Raw genomic sequence first — 18,271 nt, 5'->3', positions numbered from 1 at the left:
TAAAACCCATAGAACCATACATTACCCACGCTATATATGCCGCACCAGTGCAATATTCAGGAGCAAAGCGCGTAACACTCATTACCAATTGGAAATCCGGCGAGAACTTTGACGGTGAAAATCGGCATCACGCCCGGAAAGTTTAACAGCCGAGTAATCTCCTTGATGTTGAACATGCCGGAGGAGCGGGGGTTACCTGCAGAATAAAGCCGTTTATTTCGGTCATGTTGGGACAATTACAGTTGGCATGGGTGTAACTCCCAGCGCTAAACATTCGGGCCTGCAGCTATTGGCGTGTAGAAACCCAGACTTACCGTCTTTGGGGGCCGGTTCATCTAGCTTTGTTTTGGTTTGTGCTGGTATGTAAATCATCACAACGGCGCAGCTAACGAGGCTGGCAGCCAGCGCAATTAGTGTGGGCGTGTACAGACTGCAAACAGAAGGAACGTGCATCAGCAAGAAGCCATAATATTATTAGAAATAACTCATACATCATGTAACATTGCACATCTACAGCAAACAGCACAGAACAGGCTTATTAACCCTTTAAGTGAATTTGTTAAAATGTTTGAAAATTGCCAAGCAAATATTTGTATTCCTCATAATGACCGGTACTGTTACCTTATATAGGAAATATAATCATTTCTTAAATTATTATTTTTTTGGATTTATATAACAAATGTGAGCGACACTGGCATTTTTTAGCGGATATTTTGTTGGCACTCAAAGGGTAAAAGGCCAACTGAAGGTTATTTCACCCATTGCTTATCAGAGCTGCTGCTTGCGTACAAACCATCGGATGCACATCGGTGGCACTATCGGTCCTTAGAGCAGACCTATTGTTTCCTAGAATGTCTGTCACAAGTAAGCCGCCTGCGTATTGTGAATATAATCTATTGGTAAAGGCCAAGTTACCTCCCAAAAGTGTCTGGGTTTGTTCTTTTTGATAACTATCCCAACTGGAAAACTGGAACAATTCAGTCCATGCCTGATCCACCCTAGCCACACCTGGATTGTGCCAAGCTACACCCTACCTCTGTTGGCAAGGTGGCAGGTATTAAGTCCAGACAGCATGGCATGTATAGAGCAAGGGGAACGCACAGGTTGGGGGACCCCCCTTTAGTTCCCTCCCTGTAGCTTTATTAAATTTTATATTTAGAAGACTCTGGTGGCATTTGTGCCTGAAGTCAGATCACGCACCCTCCTGCCTCACACCTGTCAAAAGCTTCCCCTGTTTGCAGCACACTAGCGACTGGCGCTTATAAGAATGTACCCCTGTGATTAATTCAGTTTAATTAATAGCTGGTCCTCCATTACCATGTGCTGTTCCCTTGTTGTGCTGACTCAGCTTGTCTTTGGTACCTTGTTTCCCTCTCCTCCTCCCTGATGTTTTTCTGTTTCTGGATTATGAGCTACCACTACTGACCCAATACCATCATCATTAGTTTGTCTGCTGCCACCCTGACCCCAGATTGTGCAATTTATATAATTTGTCAAAGTCCAGCCCTGGCCTTGGACTGCATAACCAATATAATTTGTCTGATCTCCAGCTGGACCTCAGACTATATTACTGACATCATTCATTGGCCCCAGCCCTGTCCTTAGTCTTTATAAATAAAATAGCTTGTCTGCTGCCAGCCCTGTACTCTGCTTGTATCCTGTGTTTGTCTGCTGCCTGCCCTGTACTCTGCTATTAACTTGTGTTTGTCTGCTGCCAACCCTGTACTTTGTACCCTGTGTGTCTCTGCTGCCAGCCCTGTACTCTGCTTGTATCCTGTGTTTGTCTGCTGCCTGCCCTGTACTCTGCTTGTATCCTGTGTTTGTCTGCTGCCTGCCCTGAACTCTGCTATTAACTTGTGTTTGTCTGCTGCCAACCCTGTACTTTGTACCCTGTGTGTCTCTGCTGTCAGCCCTGTACTCTGCTTGTATCCTGTGTTTGTCTGCTGCCTGCCCTGAACTCTGCTATTAACTTGTGTTTGTCTGCTGCCAACCCTGTACTTTGTACCCTGTGTGTCTCTGCTGTCAGCCCTGTACTCTGCTTGTACCCTGTGTTTGACTGCTGCCAGCCCTGTACTCTGCTTGTACCCTGTGTTTGACTGCTGCCTGCCCTGTACTCTGCTTGTACCCTGTGTTTGTCTGCTGCCTGCCCTGAACTCTGCTTGTACTCTGTGTCTGTCTGCTTCCAGCCCTGTACTCTGCTTGTACCCTGTGTTTGACTGCTGCCAGCCCTGTATTCTGCTTGCACCCTGTGTTTGATTGCTTCCAGCCCTGTACTTTGTACCCTGTGTGTCTCTGCTGCCTGCCCTGAACTCTGCTTGTACTCTGTGTCTGTCTGCTTCCAGCCCTGTACTCTGCTTGTACCCTGTGTTTGACTGCTGCCAGCCCTGTACTCTGCTTGTACCCTGTGTTTGTCTGCTGCCTGCCCTGTACTCTGCTTGTACCCTGTGTCTGTCTGCTGCCAGCCCTGTACTCTGCTTGTACTCTATGTTTGTCTGCTTCCAACCCTGTACTCTGCTTGTACTCTGTGTTTGTCTGCTGCCAGCCCTGTACTCTGCTTGTACCCTGTGTTTGATTGCTTTCAGCCCTGTACTCTGCTTGTACCCTGTGTTTGTCTGCTGCCAGCCCTGTATTCTGCTTGCACCCTGTGTTTGATTGCTTCCAGCCCTGTACTCTGCTTGTACCCTGTGTTTGTCTGCTGCCAGCCCAGTACTCTGCTTGCACCCTGTGTTTGATTGCTTCCAGCCCTGTACTCTGCTTGTATGCTGTGTTTGTCTGCTGCCAGGGTACTTGTGTAATATCTGGGCGCCCGATTTTTTCATCCCATGCCAGTACTTAAGGCATGCGATGAGACCCTATTTTCGGGGTTTTTGGATGTTCCTTGTACAATGTAAAAATTGGTCGCATCGCATGCCATTACAATTGTACTTTAAGTTATGCGCGTCCGCTCGCCACGCCACACTATATAAATTCAACTCCACACTGACGTGGATTATGGGGGTATGAAATGGTCGGAGGACGCGTACCGCCACCCCTCGCGGGCTCGCCGTGCTCGCCACGCTTCAGGTTGGCATTGATCGTGGGGTGGCGATAACAATGGGGGGGGGGGGGGGGGTTGGGGCATTTGACATAGGCATTACCCATCAGGGTGGGTGTACAATCAAAAATCGGGTCTGGAGTGGGAATTTAACATAGGAATCAGGCATCTGGGTGCCTGTACAATTAAAAATTGGGTCCAATCGCCTCGCATCGCATGCGATCGATTTTTGGTTGTACAATGACAAGATGAAAAAATCGGGCGTCCAGATAATACACAAGTACCGCTGCCAACACTGAACTCTGCTTGTACCCTGTGTTTGTCTGCTGCCAGCCCTGTACTTTGTTTGTACCCTGTATGTCTCTGCTGTCAGCTCTGAACTCTGCTTGTACCCTGTGTTTGTCTGCTGCCAGCCCTGTATTCTGCTTGTACTCTGTGTTTGTCTGCTGCCAGCCCTGAACTCTGCTTGTACCGTGTTTGTCTGCTGCCAGCCCTGTATTCTGCTTGTACCCTGTGTTTGTCTGCTGCCAGCCCTGTATTCTGCTTGTACTCTGTGTTTGTCTGCTGCCAGCCCTGAACTCTGCTTGTACCGTGTTTGTCTGCTGCCAGCCCTGTATTCTGCTTGTACCCTGTGTTTGTCTGCTGCCAGCCCTGTATTCTGCTTGTACCCTGTGTTTGTCTGCTGCCAGCCCTGTACTCTGCTTGTACCCTGTGTTTTGCTGCTGCCAGCCCTGTACTCTGCTTGTACCCTGCGTTTGTCTGCTGCCAGCCCTGTATTCTACTTGTACCCTGTGTTTGTCTGCTGCCAGCCCTGTATTCTGCTTGTACCCTGTGTTTGTCTGCTGCCAGCCCTGTACTCTGCTTGCACCCTGTGTTTGTCTGCTGCCAGCCCTGTACTCTGCTTGTACCCTGCGTTTGACTGCTGCCAGCCCTGTATTCTGCTTGTACCCTGTGTTTTGCTGCTGCCAGCCCTGTATTCTGCTTGTACCCTGTGTTTTGCTGCTGCCAGCCCTGTACTCTGCTTGTACCCTGCGTTTGTCTGCTGCCAGCCCTGTATTCTGCTTGTACCCTGTGTTTGTCTGCTGCCAGCCCTGTATTCTGCTTGTACCCTGTGTTTGTCTGCTGCCAGCCCTGTACTCTGCTTGCACCCTGTGTTTGTCTGCTGCCAGCCCTGTACTCTGCTTGTACTCTGTGTTTGACTGCTGCCAGCCCTGTACTCTGCTTGTACTCTGTGTTTGTCTGCTGCCAGCCCTGTACTCTGCTTGTACCCTGTGTTTGTCTGCTGCCAGCCCTGAACGCTGCTTGTACCCTGTGTTTGTCTGCTGCCAGCCCTGTATTCTGCTTGAACCCTGTGTTTTGCTGCTGCCAGCCCTGTACTCTGCTTGAACCCTGTGTTTGTCTGCTGCCAGCCCTGTACTCTGCTTGCACCCTGCGTTTGTCTGCTGCCAGCCCTGTACTCTGCTTGTACTCTGTGTTTGACTGCTGCCAGCCCTGTACTCTGCTTGTACTCTGTGTTTGTCTGCTGCCAGCCCTGTACTCTGCTTGCACCCTGTGTTTGTCTGCTGCCAGCCCTGTACTCTGCTTGTACCCTGTGTTTGTCTGCTGCCAGCCCTGAACGCTGCTTGTACCCTGTGTTTGTCTGCTGCCAGCCCTGTATTCTGCTTGAACCCTGTGTTTTGCTGCTGCCAGCCCTGTACTCTGCTTGAACCCTGTGTTTGTCTGCGGCCAGCCCTGTACTCTGCTTGTACCCTGTGTTTGTCTGCTGCCAGCCCTGTATTCTGCTTGTACTCTGTGTTTGACTGCTGCCTGCCCTGTACTCTGCTTGTACCCTGTGTTTGTCTGCTGCCTGCCCTGAACTCTGCTTGTACTCTGTGTCTGTCTGCTGCCAGCCCTGTACTCTGCTTGTACTCTGTGTCTGTCTGCTTCCAGCCCTGTACTCTGCTTGTACTCTGTGTTTGTCTGCTGCCAGCCCTGTACTCTGCTTGTACCCTGTGTTTGATTGCTTCCAGCCCTGTACTCTGCTTGTACTCTGTGTTTGTCTGCTTCCAGCCCTGTACTCTGCTTGTACCCTGCGTTTGACTGCTGCCAGCCCTGTATTCTGCTTGTACCCTGTGTTTGTCTGCTGCCAGCCCTGTATTCTGCTTGTACCCTGTGTTTTGCTGCTGCCAGCCCTGTATTCTGCTTGTACCCTGTGTTTTGCTGCTGCCAGCCCTGTACTCTGCTTGTACCCTGCGTTTGTCTGCTGCCAGCCCTGTATTCTGCTTGTACCCTGTGTTTGTCTGCTGCCAGCCCTGTATTCTGCTTGTACCCTGTGTTTGTCTGCTGCCAGCCCTGTACTCTGCTTGCACCCTGTGTTTGTCTGCTGCCAGCCCTGTACTCTGCTTGTACCCTCCGTTTGACTGCTGCCAGCCCTGTACTCTGCTTGTACTCTGTGTTTGACTGCTGCCAGCCCTGTACTCTGCTTGTACTCTGTGTTTGTCTGCTGCCAGCCCTGTACTCTGCTTGAACCCTGTGTTTTGCTGCTGCCAGCCCTGTACTCTGCTTGAACCCTGTGTTTGTCTGCGGCCAGCCCTGTACTCTGCTTGTACCCTGTGTTTGTCTGCTGCCAGCCCTGTATTCTGCTTGTACTCTGTGTTTGACTGCTGCCTGCCCTGTACTCTGCTTGTACCCTGTGTTTGTCTGCTGCCTGCCCTGAACTCTGCTTGTACTCTGTGTCTGTCTGCTGCCAGCCCTGTACTCTGCTTGTACTCTGTGTCTGTCTGCTTCCAGCCCTGTACTCTGCTTGTACTCTGTGTTTGTCTGCTGCCAGCCCTGTACTCTGCTTGTACCCTGTGTTTGATTGCTTCCAGCCCTGTACTCTGCTTGTACTCTGTGTTTGTCTGCTTCCAGCCCTGTACTCTGCTTGTACTCTGTGTTTGTCTGCTGCCAGCCCTGTATTCTGCTTGTACCCTGTGTTTTGCTGCTGCCAGCCCTGTACTCTGCTTGTACCATGTGTTTGACTGCGGCCAGCCCTGTACTCTGCTTGTACCCTGTGTTTGTCTGCTGCCAGCCCTGTACTCTGCTTGCACCCTGTGTTTGTCTGCTGCCAGCCCTGTACTCTGCTTGTACCCTGTGTTTGACTGCTGCCTGCCCTGTACTCTGCTTGTACCCTGTGTTTGTCTGCTGCCTGCCCTGAACTCTGCTTGTACTCTGTGTCTGTCTGCTGCCAGCCCTGTACTCTGCTTGTACTCTGTGTCTGTCTGCTTCCAGCCCTGCACTCTGCTTGTACTCTGTGTTTGTCTGCTGCCAGCCCTGTACTCTGCTTGTACCCTGTGTTTGATTGCTTCCAGCCCTGTACTCTGCTTGTACTCTGTGTTTGTCTGCTTCCAGCCCTGTACTCTGCTTGTACTCTGTGTTTGTCTGCTGCCAGCCCTGTATTCTGCTTGTACCCTGTGTTTTGCTGCTGCCTGCCCTGTACTCTGCTTGTACCATGTGTTTGACTGCTGCCAGCCCTGAACTCTGCTTGTACCCTGTGTTTGTCTGCTGCCAGCCCTGTACTCTGCTTGTACCCTGTGTTTGTCTGCTGCCAGCCCTGTATTCTGCTTGTACCCTGTGTTTGTCTGCTGCCAGCCCTGTATTCTGCTTGTACCCTGTGTTTTGCTGCTGCCAGCCCTGTACTCTGCTTGTACCATGTGTTTGACTGCTGCCAGCCCTGAACTCTGCTTGTACCCTGTGTTTGTCTGCTGCCAGCCCTGTACTCTGCTTGTACCCTGTGTTTGTCTGCTGCCAGCCCTGTACTCTGCTTGTACCCTGTGTTTGTCTGCTGCCAGCCCTGTATTCTGCTTGTACCCTGTGTTTTGCTGCTGCCAGCCCTGTACTCTGCTTGTACCATGTGTTTGACTGCTGCCAGCCCTGAACTCTGCTTGTACCCTGTGTTTGTCTGCTGCCAGCCCTGTACTCTGCTTGTACCCTGTGTTTGACTGCTGCCAGCCCTGAACTTTGCTTTTACCCTGTGTTTGTCTGCTGCCAACCCTGTACCCAGCTTGTACCATGTGTCTGTCTCCTGTTAGCCCTGTACCTAGCTTGCACTCTGTGTTTGATTCCTGTCAGCCCTGTACTCTGCTTGTACCATGTGTCTGTCTCCTGCCAGCACTGTACCTATCTTGTACTCTGTGTTTGTCTGTTGCCAGCCCTGTTTCTAAAGCCGGATACACACTGTACGATGTGTACCCAACTCAATTCAGCAGTGATGGGGCCTGGCATCAGCAAGCGCCTACTTGCTGATGCGGGCAGCGATGGTACTCACTGATAATATCCTCCATCAGCCCTGCACGTAGTGCCGATGGAGGATGTTACTGACGACCCGCATCGTCTCTCATCATCAGCCACATAGTAGGTACACACTAAACTACGTGCCCGATATATCTTGTTTAATTGGTGGATTCTTATACCACATGGCCAACTAAGATGTTCCAAGTACAAGACAGGATTGGCAGAGATAAGTACAGTAGGACGGGGGTAACCGGAAAGAGAAATTAGGAAATATCCCTGTCCCTTATGCAGTGCACACAATGATAATCTGTCGTGCCGTCAGCACATCCAGGACGTGGGGCCCTTGGGCCTTTCTCGCTGCACAGGCGGAAGTGATCTATTTCAGTGTTGCAATGACTGCCACTCTCCCAAGAGTATCAGTAATGAATCCGGCACAGGGCTTCCCCATCACTGCAGCCTCCCCGCCGGGAGACACTGGTATCTTGGCAATGACTGCGGCCTCACCCCACCAACTATTCAGCAGGGGACAAAGGAACACTTGTTGCAGACATTTGCCGCAGCCATACAGTACATAAGCTTTGATTATTGAAGACAGAAAGAGGACTTTGTTCACCCCCTGGCTTTGCTTCCTGAAGGAATAAGCCTTGCATTGTAAAGGGAAGATAAAGCCATATATAATTCGGGGGTCTGTGAAATTTCATACTCTGAAAGCTCTGCCGCAATATTTACACTACGAGGCTTGTAACGAGAGGAACCGAGGCCTCTGTGTATGGGCTGGGCTGCCATCCGAGATGGTGGGGCGATAGGACAGATGGTGAGGGCAGAGCAGGGCAACGACCTGGCGTGCGGATACAATCTCACTGACGTCCTCAGTCGACAGCCATGAGGTACCGACCTTTGCCCCAAATTCCAACAAAGGCTGGAGGAAAAAGGAAAATGCGGTGTGTGTGTGCGTGTGGTGGTAGTGGGGGGGGGGGGGGGGGGGCGGCTGAATCAGGGTCACAGCAGGTAACTAGGTCGACCACTAATGGCCAACAGTGACTAGGTTGACACCTTGAAATGGTCAACAAACCCAAAGTCGACATTGACAAGAGGTCAACACAAAACATGAGTTTTTTCACATATCGACATGGACATCCTATAAGTGTAATGCGTTCCCTCCCATGGCTCACCGCACTCGACACACTATTACAGTATATTCCCACTCTGTGCCCACTTGGATAATAAAGTATGAAAAACCACCTTTTTTTTTATGTGAAAAAAATGTGTCGACCTTTTTCGTGTCGACCATGTCTTTGTCGAACATAAACTGGTGTCTACCTTTTCACACAATGTCTAAACTCTCCCTATATGCCTTATCCAAGTCTCCCCCCCTTGGGCCTGTCTCAGATCTTGTTGGGACATTAACTGTGTGAGGAAGCAACCTACTGTATCCAGTCACTAAGAACCAATGACATCACGGATACTGCAGTGAGGTCACTAGTTCCCAGTGAGGTGATTCGTTGAATTTGGCTACTGCCATGAAACAGCAGCTTCCAATGTAACAGCTCCACTATAATAAAATGATTATATAGCAAAGATGGCCGCTATCTAATATCAACCAATCAGATTTTAGCATTGATCAGTTCATCTACATGACTAGTGAAATGAGGCGATTGAGCGCTTAAGCTCAGGTAAGTGAGGAAGGAATGATATACACGGAAACAATTTGCTAGTATTGGGTACAGAACCTGATAGTCACATATGATATTGGAAAATTTACCCCAGAGTCTTATAGCATCCTATATATTACATAACCTACAGGAGTTCAGCGCCCAACATCTCCTATTAGATGTCTGATCTGGTGACAACTTACCAAGGACCTTATTCTTGTCCGTTCGCACCAGCCCCTTCGTTCGCACATGGCTGACGTTTTTCATCTGCGCATGTGCAGATGCAGGTTGAATGTGGCCACGGCAAACAAACTGTTGCGGGGGGCGCCCAAGTGTCTCTGCCGGTCATAGGAGACCGGCTGCGTGCTGCAGTGCTCGCTGTCCTTGTGGTGGCCGGTGATACACTGTGGTTCCTTATTTCTGCAATATAATACCGACCATCCTAAGATGAGCAAGCCCAGCGTGACCGCATGCCCCTGGCCAGGGCAAGGAAAACATTTCCAGGGTCACTGCCACCACGCAGCACAGAATCCGCTGTCAGTCTTCTACGGCTGAGACGCCGGACCCCTATGCCTTAGCCCATGGGTCTTCAACCTGTGGCCCTCCAGATGTTGTGAAACTACATGTTCCAACATGCATTGCCACATTTTTTCCTATAAGAGCATGCCAAAAAACCTCAGGGCATGCTGGGACATGTAGTTCCACAACATCTGGAGGGCCACAGGTTGAAGACCTGTGCCTTAGCCCTTTAAGTGCCAAGCGGATTTGTCAAAATAGGTGTGAAAATTGCCAAGCAAACATTTTTATTCATCATAGTGACCTGTAATGTTGCCTTATATAGGGAATACAATCTTGTAATATATCATCTTTTTTTACACAACATTTTTTATTTGAATTTATATAACAAATGTGAGAGACGCCGGCAATTTCCGAGGATATTTTTACACATCTCTTACAGAGATGTTGGCACTCAAAGGGTTAAATCTGCATCAAAAGAGTTAAGAAAACACAAAGACAGGAAAATGTAACTGTGTCCGTGTAAGGTGCAAACTGTTCTGAGAAGCGCCAGGGATGCAGTAACTGACCGCGCAGCATTCCTGCACTAGGCGATCATAGTTATGTAATCCTGTCACCTTACACCGTACATGAGCCTCCTGGCCACAAGGTGCCCAGCACTGTACACATAACAAGTGACGGCAGTATGTATTGTTGTGCTGCAGGGGGGTGGGAGTCTCGCCTTGGCCCACCCATATGCCTGTATCTGTAATATCTGCTGCAGGGTAGGTAGCTTCCTACAACATGACATCACAGGCAGCGCACAAGGAAGCCACTTCCAGAACAAAAAGGCCCCTCATGGATGAGTGACAGGGTCAGGCTAGCCCCCGCTCCTAGCCCCCCACTTATGTATTAGGAAATACCCCGTTGTGATGTAACAGACTGTCTGGCTATGCTAATGAATATGCTCCTAATTACTGGGCCATAAGGACGTGTAGGATCATATTACATTAAAATATACGTAGCGTATTTTCTATTTTTTACCCCATGCGGCCGCGCGTAGATCCAACAATACGTCTTCTGACGGAGATCCTGACCTCATCCCTTCCCCGCAGCGGAGGTGTCACACCTTCATTTTTGTAAATGGCGGCTGCAGCTGCCCCCAACCAGGAGCAATATGTGTAGCGCCTATGCTGGCATGGCTCAAATCGCATTGCTTCAGGACTGGAGAACACTATACCGCTCCCAATCCGAGTCAACCGTTTGTTTATAATTATATCAACCTTGTCCAATACAAACACACACACACACACACACACACACACACTGACTATGGCAGCTCTTTAAACAACAGATGTTCAGATGCCAGTTGCAGTGAACAAGAGTCTGAATGCGCGATCTCGCCACCAGCGCACACAGCTCTGGGATATAATGCAGCGTGGGTAGACGAGTGGAATCACATTTTTCTTGCATGACATCAGGAAATAACAGATTTCTATTCTTCGCCAGAAGAGAAGGGCTCACTGCTGGCAGCAGCCTAATGCCATCTCCCGGCAGTGCCAAATGAAACCATCCCCAGACATGCCGGACGCTGTATCAGTCAGTAAGACAACTGATATGCGCAGCAGAGACGCGACGCGCCTTACCAGCAAACTACCACTCGGCAAAATGGATCGGGTGGTTCCTTGTGCTAGCGGTTCCGCTGGTGTGTATCTACTGCGGCACACAGAAGAGGCGTCAGTGATGTTGGCTCAGATGAGATTCAGGGGACCGGTTACGTGTCCTTCATTCTCTTCCCATTCTGCGAGTCTCCCTGCCTTGCAAATGGTGGTACGCCGGTCCACCATTCGCAGGGTGCATATGTTCTCACGGCATGCGAATGGATGTATTCGCATGTCAGTCTGGCTAATGACTGTCGGGATCCCGACTGTCGGAACCCTATACCACACCCGCTGGGGGTAGGGATTAGGGGAGAAACCCCAGGCTAGGGGCAATGCAAGGAATCTTTAACTACATCTCCAGGTTGCCCACCATAGGGCAGCATAGGAGCAAGGTCTCCTGGCACAACCAATAAGGAGGGAGAGGCAGAACTGCACGGGCACGTGCCAGTGTAGTGAGGAATTCCCAATCCATAATAAATAGAGATTCCAGAATACAAACTGGGCGTTCCAGCGATAGGGATAATCCAGAAGGTAGAACATAGATTAACATATAACAACAACGCCCTGCGCCATGTAGGTCACAATATTCACAGAAACATCTGGTACCCTATAGAACAAGGCGAGAGGAGCTGCCGGGAACAGTCACACATACATATGTACAGGGTCAAGAACTTCTACCAAAAGGGATTCCAACTTCAGGCAACATTATTATTTCTTACTGCTACTATGATGAGTGACATGTCAGTGAGGACAGGGCTGCATGTGACAGGGGCAGTGACATGATGTTAGGAGGGGAAAGGGGGCAGCAGGAAGCTACAGACTGAGAGTTATATAGTGGGAGGAGCAGGATCACCAGCAGCACAGAGTATATCAGGAGATGAGAGATGTGTCAGTGAGGACAGGGCTGCATGTGACAGGAGCAGTGACATGATGTGTGGAGGGGAAAGGGGGCAGCAGGAAGCTACAGACTGAGAGATATATAGTGGGAGGAGCAGGGTCCCCAGCAGCACAAAGTATATCAGGAGATGAGTGATGTGTCAGTGAGGACAGGGCTGCATGTGACAGGAGCAGTGACATGATGTGTGGAGGGGAAAGGGGGCAGCAGGAAGCTACAGACTGAGAGTTATATAGTGGGAGGAGCAGGGTCCCCAGCAGCACAGAGTATATTAGGAGATGAGTGATGTGTCAGTGAGGACAGGGCTGCATGTGACAGGGGCAGTGACATGATGTGAGAAGGGGAATGGAGGCATCAGGATGCCACAGACTGAGAGATATATAGTGGGAGGAGCAGGGTCCCCAGCAGCACAGAGTATATCAGGAGATGAGTGATGTGTCAGGACAGGGCTGCATGTGACAGGGGCAGTGACATGATGTGAGGAGGGGAATGGAGGCAGCAGGAAGCCACAGACTGAGCGTTATATAGTGGGAGGAGCAGGGTCCCCAGCAGCACAGAGTATATCAGGAGGTGAGTGATGTGTCAGTGATGACAGGCCTGCTGCATGTGACAGGGGCAGTGACATGATGTGAGGAGGGGAATGGAGGCAGCAGGAAGCCACAGACTGTGAGTTATATAGTGGGAGGAGCAGGATCCCCAGCAGCACAGAGTATGTCAGGAGATGAGTGATGTGTCAGTGAGGACAGGACTGCATGTGACAGGGGCAGTGACATGATGTGAGGAGGGGAATGGAGGCAGCAGGAAGCCACAGACTGTGAGTTATATAGTGGGAGGAGCAGGGTCCCCAGCAGAACAGAGTATATCAGGAGATGAGTGATGTGTCAGTGAGGACAGGGCTGCATGTGACAGGGGCAGTGACATGATGTGAGGAGGGGAATGGGGGCAGCAGGAAGTCACAGACTGAGAGTTATATATAATGGTAGGAGCAGGGTCCCCAGCAGAACAGAGTATATCAGGAGATGAGTGATGTGTCAGTGAGGACAGGGCTGCATGTGACAGGGGCAGTGACATGATGTGAGGAGGGGAATGGGGGCAGCAGGAAGCCACAGACTGAGAGTTATATAATGGTAGGAGCAGGGTCCCCAGCAGAACAGAGTATATCAGGAGATGAGTGATGTGTCAGTGAGGACAGGGCTGCATGTGACAGGGGCAGTGACATGATGTGAGGAGGGGAATGGAGGCAGCAGGAAGCCACAGACTGCGAGTTATATAGTGGGAGGAGCAGGGTCCCCAGCAGCACAGAGTATATCAGGAGATGAGGGATGTGTCAGTGAGTTCAGGCCTACATGCAGAAGTGGGAGCATGCAAGTATGAGCATTGCAGACATGCTATATACAGTATATGTGGATGATGAAGTAAAGCATGTTGAGAATTTCGACATGGTTATAATGTCAACATGCTTTACATGTTGACAATACAACCATGTTGAAATTCTCATATCGACATTATGAATGTCCTAAAATATACCGTCTCTGCTTGCTTTGGGACAGATTCATAAACAGTGAAGTATGGAATCAGAGTTCTCATTCAATGGTATGTGAATGACATGCGGATAATACTGTGACAATGGCTGGAACCAATTAGAGAACAGATGCGGGACAATCACTCATCTGTAATTACCATTATATCCCCTTTCATTAATGCCCGTGACTCTTCCTTAATTACAGCAGTTCCCACCATCAGGAGACATATATGAATTGATAAGTGTGGTTTTATGACGGCTTCCTCTCCTAACTACCAATAACGCTGATGTATATGTCGTGTCACCTTTATAGGGTGTGTAGGAAAGTCTTCCCAGCGGACGCCTCCTGTCTCTCGCCCACTCCAGCACTACACAACTATTACACTGATCCCCACACTGCCATATTATTACAGGACTTACTACTTTGTTATAGAGAGGACGCAGGAGAACAGAACCTATGTCTATAGGGGCAATATATGAAATTGGTTTATAGCATACTTGCCTACTTTCAATATCACCTCTCCGGGAGAAGCCTGTAGAGGCAACACTTCACTGGGGCAGTGTTAAGGCTGACACCCCCCCCCCCCATGCCGGAAAACGTTGTGATTCGCAGGCTGCGGAGAGGGGGCTTAAATGACGCGAAATTACTCTATCACTGCATTTTAGCCCCGCCCCCTCTCTGCAGACCCATGATTTGCGGTATTTAAACCAGCGGGCATGGGGGGAGTGGGTGCTATTAACACAAAACGGGAGACTTGCCCACCTTCCCGATTTTCAGGAGGCTCCCGGCCATTCTGGGAGGGTAGGCAAGCTTGTATCTGACCACCAGGGGCTGCTCCAGGACCACACTGGGTAACTCAGACCAATCAGAATCAGCTTTATTGGCCAGGTCGCTAATACAGTCAGGCAGATAACAAGATAAGCAGGGGCAGTACAGTTATCACACAGGGAACACCTACCCGCCGAGCTGCACAGCGCCTAGGCAGCCATCAGCGACACCACTGGCCGTTGCAGCAGCCAGGTAGGTAACAAATGTCCCGGAGAGATCCCCACGACTCCTGACTGCGCACATTACCGCCTGTAACAAGAGGCAATCTTCCCTATTTTTCCTGCACACCTCTTGTGCAACAAAGCTCCGGGACCCCAGCCTCGCTGAGAACAGTGCGGTTGTCATGCAATCACAGCTGCACATTGCAAAGTGTCCCCCCAACCTCTCTCCTGCCTGAGGACACTATAGGGGCAATTACATGTATTATATTTGTATGCAGAATAAATACCGTCTGCTTTTGCAGGTAGCCTATAAAAATCAGTAATTGCTTTTTTTATTATTATTATTATAATACAACTTAGACTTCAGTTTAGACACACCCCACCCAAATATAACGCTATCTGTACATTGGATATCCATATCCGGTCCCTGGGTCAACAATGTCTAGGTCAACAACTATAGATGGTCAACATACCCTAGATTGACAGAAGGTTGACACTGAGAATGGTCAACACTGAAAAAAGCTCCAAAAGTTTTTCATGTTTTTTAGGCCGACTTAGTTCATACTTCACCATCCAAGTTGTCATTGAGTGAGTATATAACAGTGTGCCAAACGCACCGAGGCACCATGCCCGAAGCATGGAGACATTTTCAATGTTGACCATTTGCTTGTGTCGACCTTCTGTCAGTGTCAACCTAGGGCATGTCAACCAAGTCATTGTCAACCCACTATACCATAACCATACATTGAACACTTGCTCCACCTGCAGTGCAATGTGGCGGTACCTAGGCGCACAGGGGTTTGGACCAAAGTCGTCACTGACAAAAGTTCGACACATGGAAAAGTCGACATGAGTTTTCTCAATTTTTTGTGCAAATGTCAACACCTGAGGACATGCACCCCCCATTCAGTGTAGCCTTGCGTGGCTCACTCCGCTCGCCATGATTTGACAGTTTCGTGTGTCGATCATTGCCATGTCAATATTTTGTCATGTTGACTCAAATATAGCCGAATTCCCTGATTGGCTGATACGCCAACCGGTTCTGCCGACTGCCAGCCAGCCATGATTGGCAATCTCCTAGGGGACCAGGGAAATGAGGTATAAACACCCTATTCCCCAATCACACTCATCTCTGCTGTATGGGCCCTTACACATCATACCCACCATTATAGTGCATTACCGTGGCCTGCAGTATAACACAAAGTATAGTATATATGAGTGGTGACATCACACATAATTGATGCTCTAGTGATGTCATCACGTCACCATTTATAGTGAATACAAATGCATTTATAGCGCAGAGTGTCAATTGGCACTAGAAGACGTGATACTATATTGTGTGTAATAGTTACACGTATGTATATGTAACATGGATGCATTACTAGCTGTTATAACATTCGATGAGTCCCGATGACAGTATATCCCCAGTACTGTAATATGCCATATTTCAGTCTCACCCAAATTTCGTAGCAAGAAACCCTCCGAGGGAAGATCCGATGATGATCCCGAATCCGAAGCAGAGCCCGAGTTTTCCTAGTGCGCCCGCCCGGTCCTGGGCCGTTGTCAGGTCGGTTACCACCATCTGGGCACCTAATACACAGGACGAGAGAAGTCCGTCACCAGATTCGTAGAGCCTGAGCGCAGCGGCGGGAATGTGTTACATATACGCAATATGAAGCGGGCTCAGTGCACTAGCGCATACAGGAGGCCTGGTACCTGGAGAGGCAAAGTGATGGGTGCTACTGACCGGTACCGGGGAGGCGGCCTGAAGGGAGCACAAAAACACCCACCATCGCTGCTACGGCGTGCAAGGGCACAGAAATGGGTGTCTCAGGGCTTGCGGATGGCGACAGCTGAACCTAGCATTACTACATACCAACAGTTCATGTTTGTCAGGCAACCTGTGAATCTTTAGAAGGAATGAATGCAGCAGGTTTGACAATGTGACAGTTAGTAATGACTACACCTGTGCACCAGCTAGGTGATTTGGAAAACATGGACTGTTGCTAGAACCGGAGGACCGGTTTGGCCACCCCTGGTTTACAGTGTTACAAGCCCGTGATGAATACCATATTGTAGTGGTAGTATGTCTCCCTCTTGTGGACGGTACTGGTATTACACACTATGGGATGACAAATATGAATGGTACAGATGTAGCATCTTTCATCTTTGCAGGGGCTGGTGGTGGATTCGCCATGCGCCAGCCCCCGCTAGTCACCAAAAGGGGACGCACAAACATGAGACGCGCGCACGTCCCCTTACAACGGGGCTCCCCCCGGGTCCCCCCCGCCGCACCACACACTAACATTTCAGAATTCATCATCCTAATCCAGGGGTCTTCAACCTTTAAGACAACGTGGGCCACCTAAAAAAATCCAGTGAAGCCCGAGGGCCACTAAACTCTACTGCGGTATTTCGGACAGCCCCATAGAATCACAGCTCCCCTATAACATCAGCACAGTCCTTCATAGATAGTTGGCACAGCCGCCCATACTCAGCACAAACCCCCCCCCCCCACACACACACACACCCCAATAGTCTTCAGCAGCCAATTTGGGATCCAGTGCAAACAGTGAAATATGTGGGCCCCCCATATATAATTTGATATTGAATAAATTGCACGTGCCGCAGGCGCGCTCCCAAAAAGGGGTGTGGCCTAATTATAAGGGCGTGGTCTAATTTTAAAGAGTGTGAACTAGTAGGAAAACAATTACATGACACCTCTTTTGCAACCTGCATGACCAGACATTGGTTACCGCAGGAATGGTCGTTGTCCTCACACGCTTAAGTTGACTGAAGGCTGCACAGTGACATATAAGCATGGAGGCCCAACACAGTGAACTAGTATGCCTCACAGATCAAGCCCAAACAATGAAAGGCTACTTAAATCAATATAAACTGCTACACTGTTTATCCGTAATGCCCATTACACATTGTGCATCACACCATAGTGTCCATTAGACATTATGCCACACACCGTAATACCTGTTGTACATTATGTCATACACCGTAATGCCCATTACACATTATGCCGCACACCATGATGCCCATTACACATTAATCCACACAAAATTATGCCCCACACTGATGCCCATTATGCCACAGACCATAATGCCAGCAGTACTCCTGCTTTTACATATGATGCCCCAGCAGTGCCCCTCACCCAATGCCCCAGCAGTGCCCTCACACAATGCCCCAGCAGTGCCCCTCACACACAATGCCCCCAGTAATGCCCCACACACAATGCCCCCAGTAATGCCTACAGCTTTGCCAGGTCCCCTGCTCCAGCCAGCTGTACCTCCTCATCCTGCAGCTTTGCCGGGTCACCATCCATGCCTCCTCCTGCAGTTTTGCCGGGTCCCCTCCGCCAGCTGTGCCTCCTCCTCCTGCAGTTCCTGCGCCAGGTCCCCTGATCCCGCCAGCTGCGTCGCCTCCTCCCGCAGCTTCGCCGGGTCCCAACTCCCCAGCTCCCACCAGACGTGCCTCCTCCTCTCTCAGCCGCACTGGATCCACTCCTCTGCCCTGCCTGCAGCCAATGAAAAATCGGGTAGGCGGCACCCGGGGGGACTCCATTACCCTGCCTCGGCAGCGTTTTCTTTTACTTAAAAAAAAAAAAATCCTGTGCATGGCTGGCCGGTGGGCAGAGGGCCACTGAAATCAGCTCCGTGGGCCACTCGTGGGTTGTCAGGGCCGGATTAAGAGGGGGCTCAGTACCCCTGGGCCCCACTTTATCTACATACCTCCCAACATGACCCTCTCCAGCATACCTCC

At 50.0% G+C, this 18,271-nt stretch overlaps 1 protein-coding gene across 1 annotated transcript in view; it reads right to left on the bottom strand.

Annotated features, from left to right (window-relative positions):
- Positions 1–18,271, bottom strand: part of SLC67A1 (solute carrier family 67 member 1) — a 59,681-nt gene that overhangs the window by 25,086 nt on the left and 16,324 nt on the right. The window contains exons 4-6 of the mRNA XM_083163922.1: positions 15,958–16,090; positions 315–430; positions 86–196 (exon numbers count right to left, since the gene is read on the bottom strand). Coding sequence (XP_083020048.1) covers positions 86–196; positions 315–430; positions 15,958–16,090 — 360 coding nt within the window. The remainder of the gene's footprint in view (positions 1–85; positions 197–314; positions 431–15,957; positions 16,091–18,271) is intronic.

This window comes from Crinia signifera, chromosome 11 (genome assembly GCF_055691185.1).
Source record: "Crinia signifera chromosome 11, ASM5569118v1, whole genome shotgun sequence".
Taxonomy (NCBI): domain Eukaryota; kingdom Metazoa; phylum Chordata; class Amphibia; order Anura; family Myobatrachidae; genus Crinia; species Crinia signifera.
The sequence above is the reverse complement of the archived record's forward strand: the minus strand, read 5'-3'. Positions and strand labels throughout refer to the sequence as shown.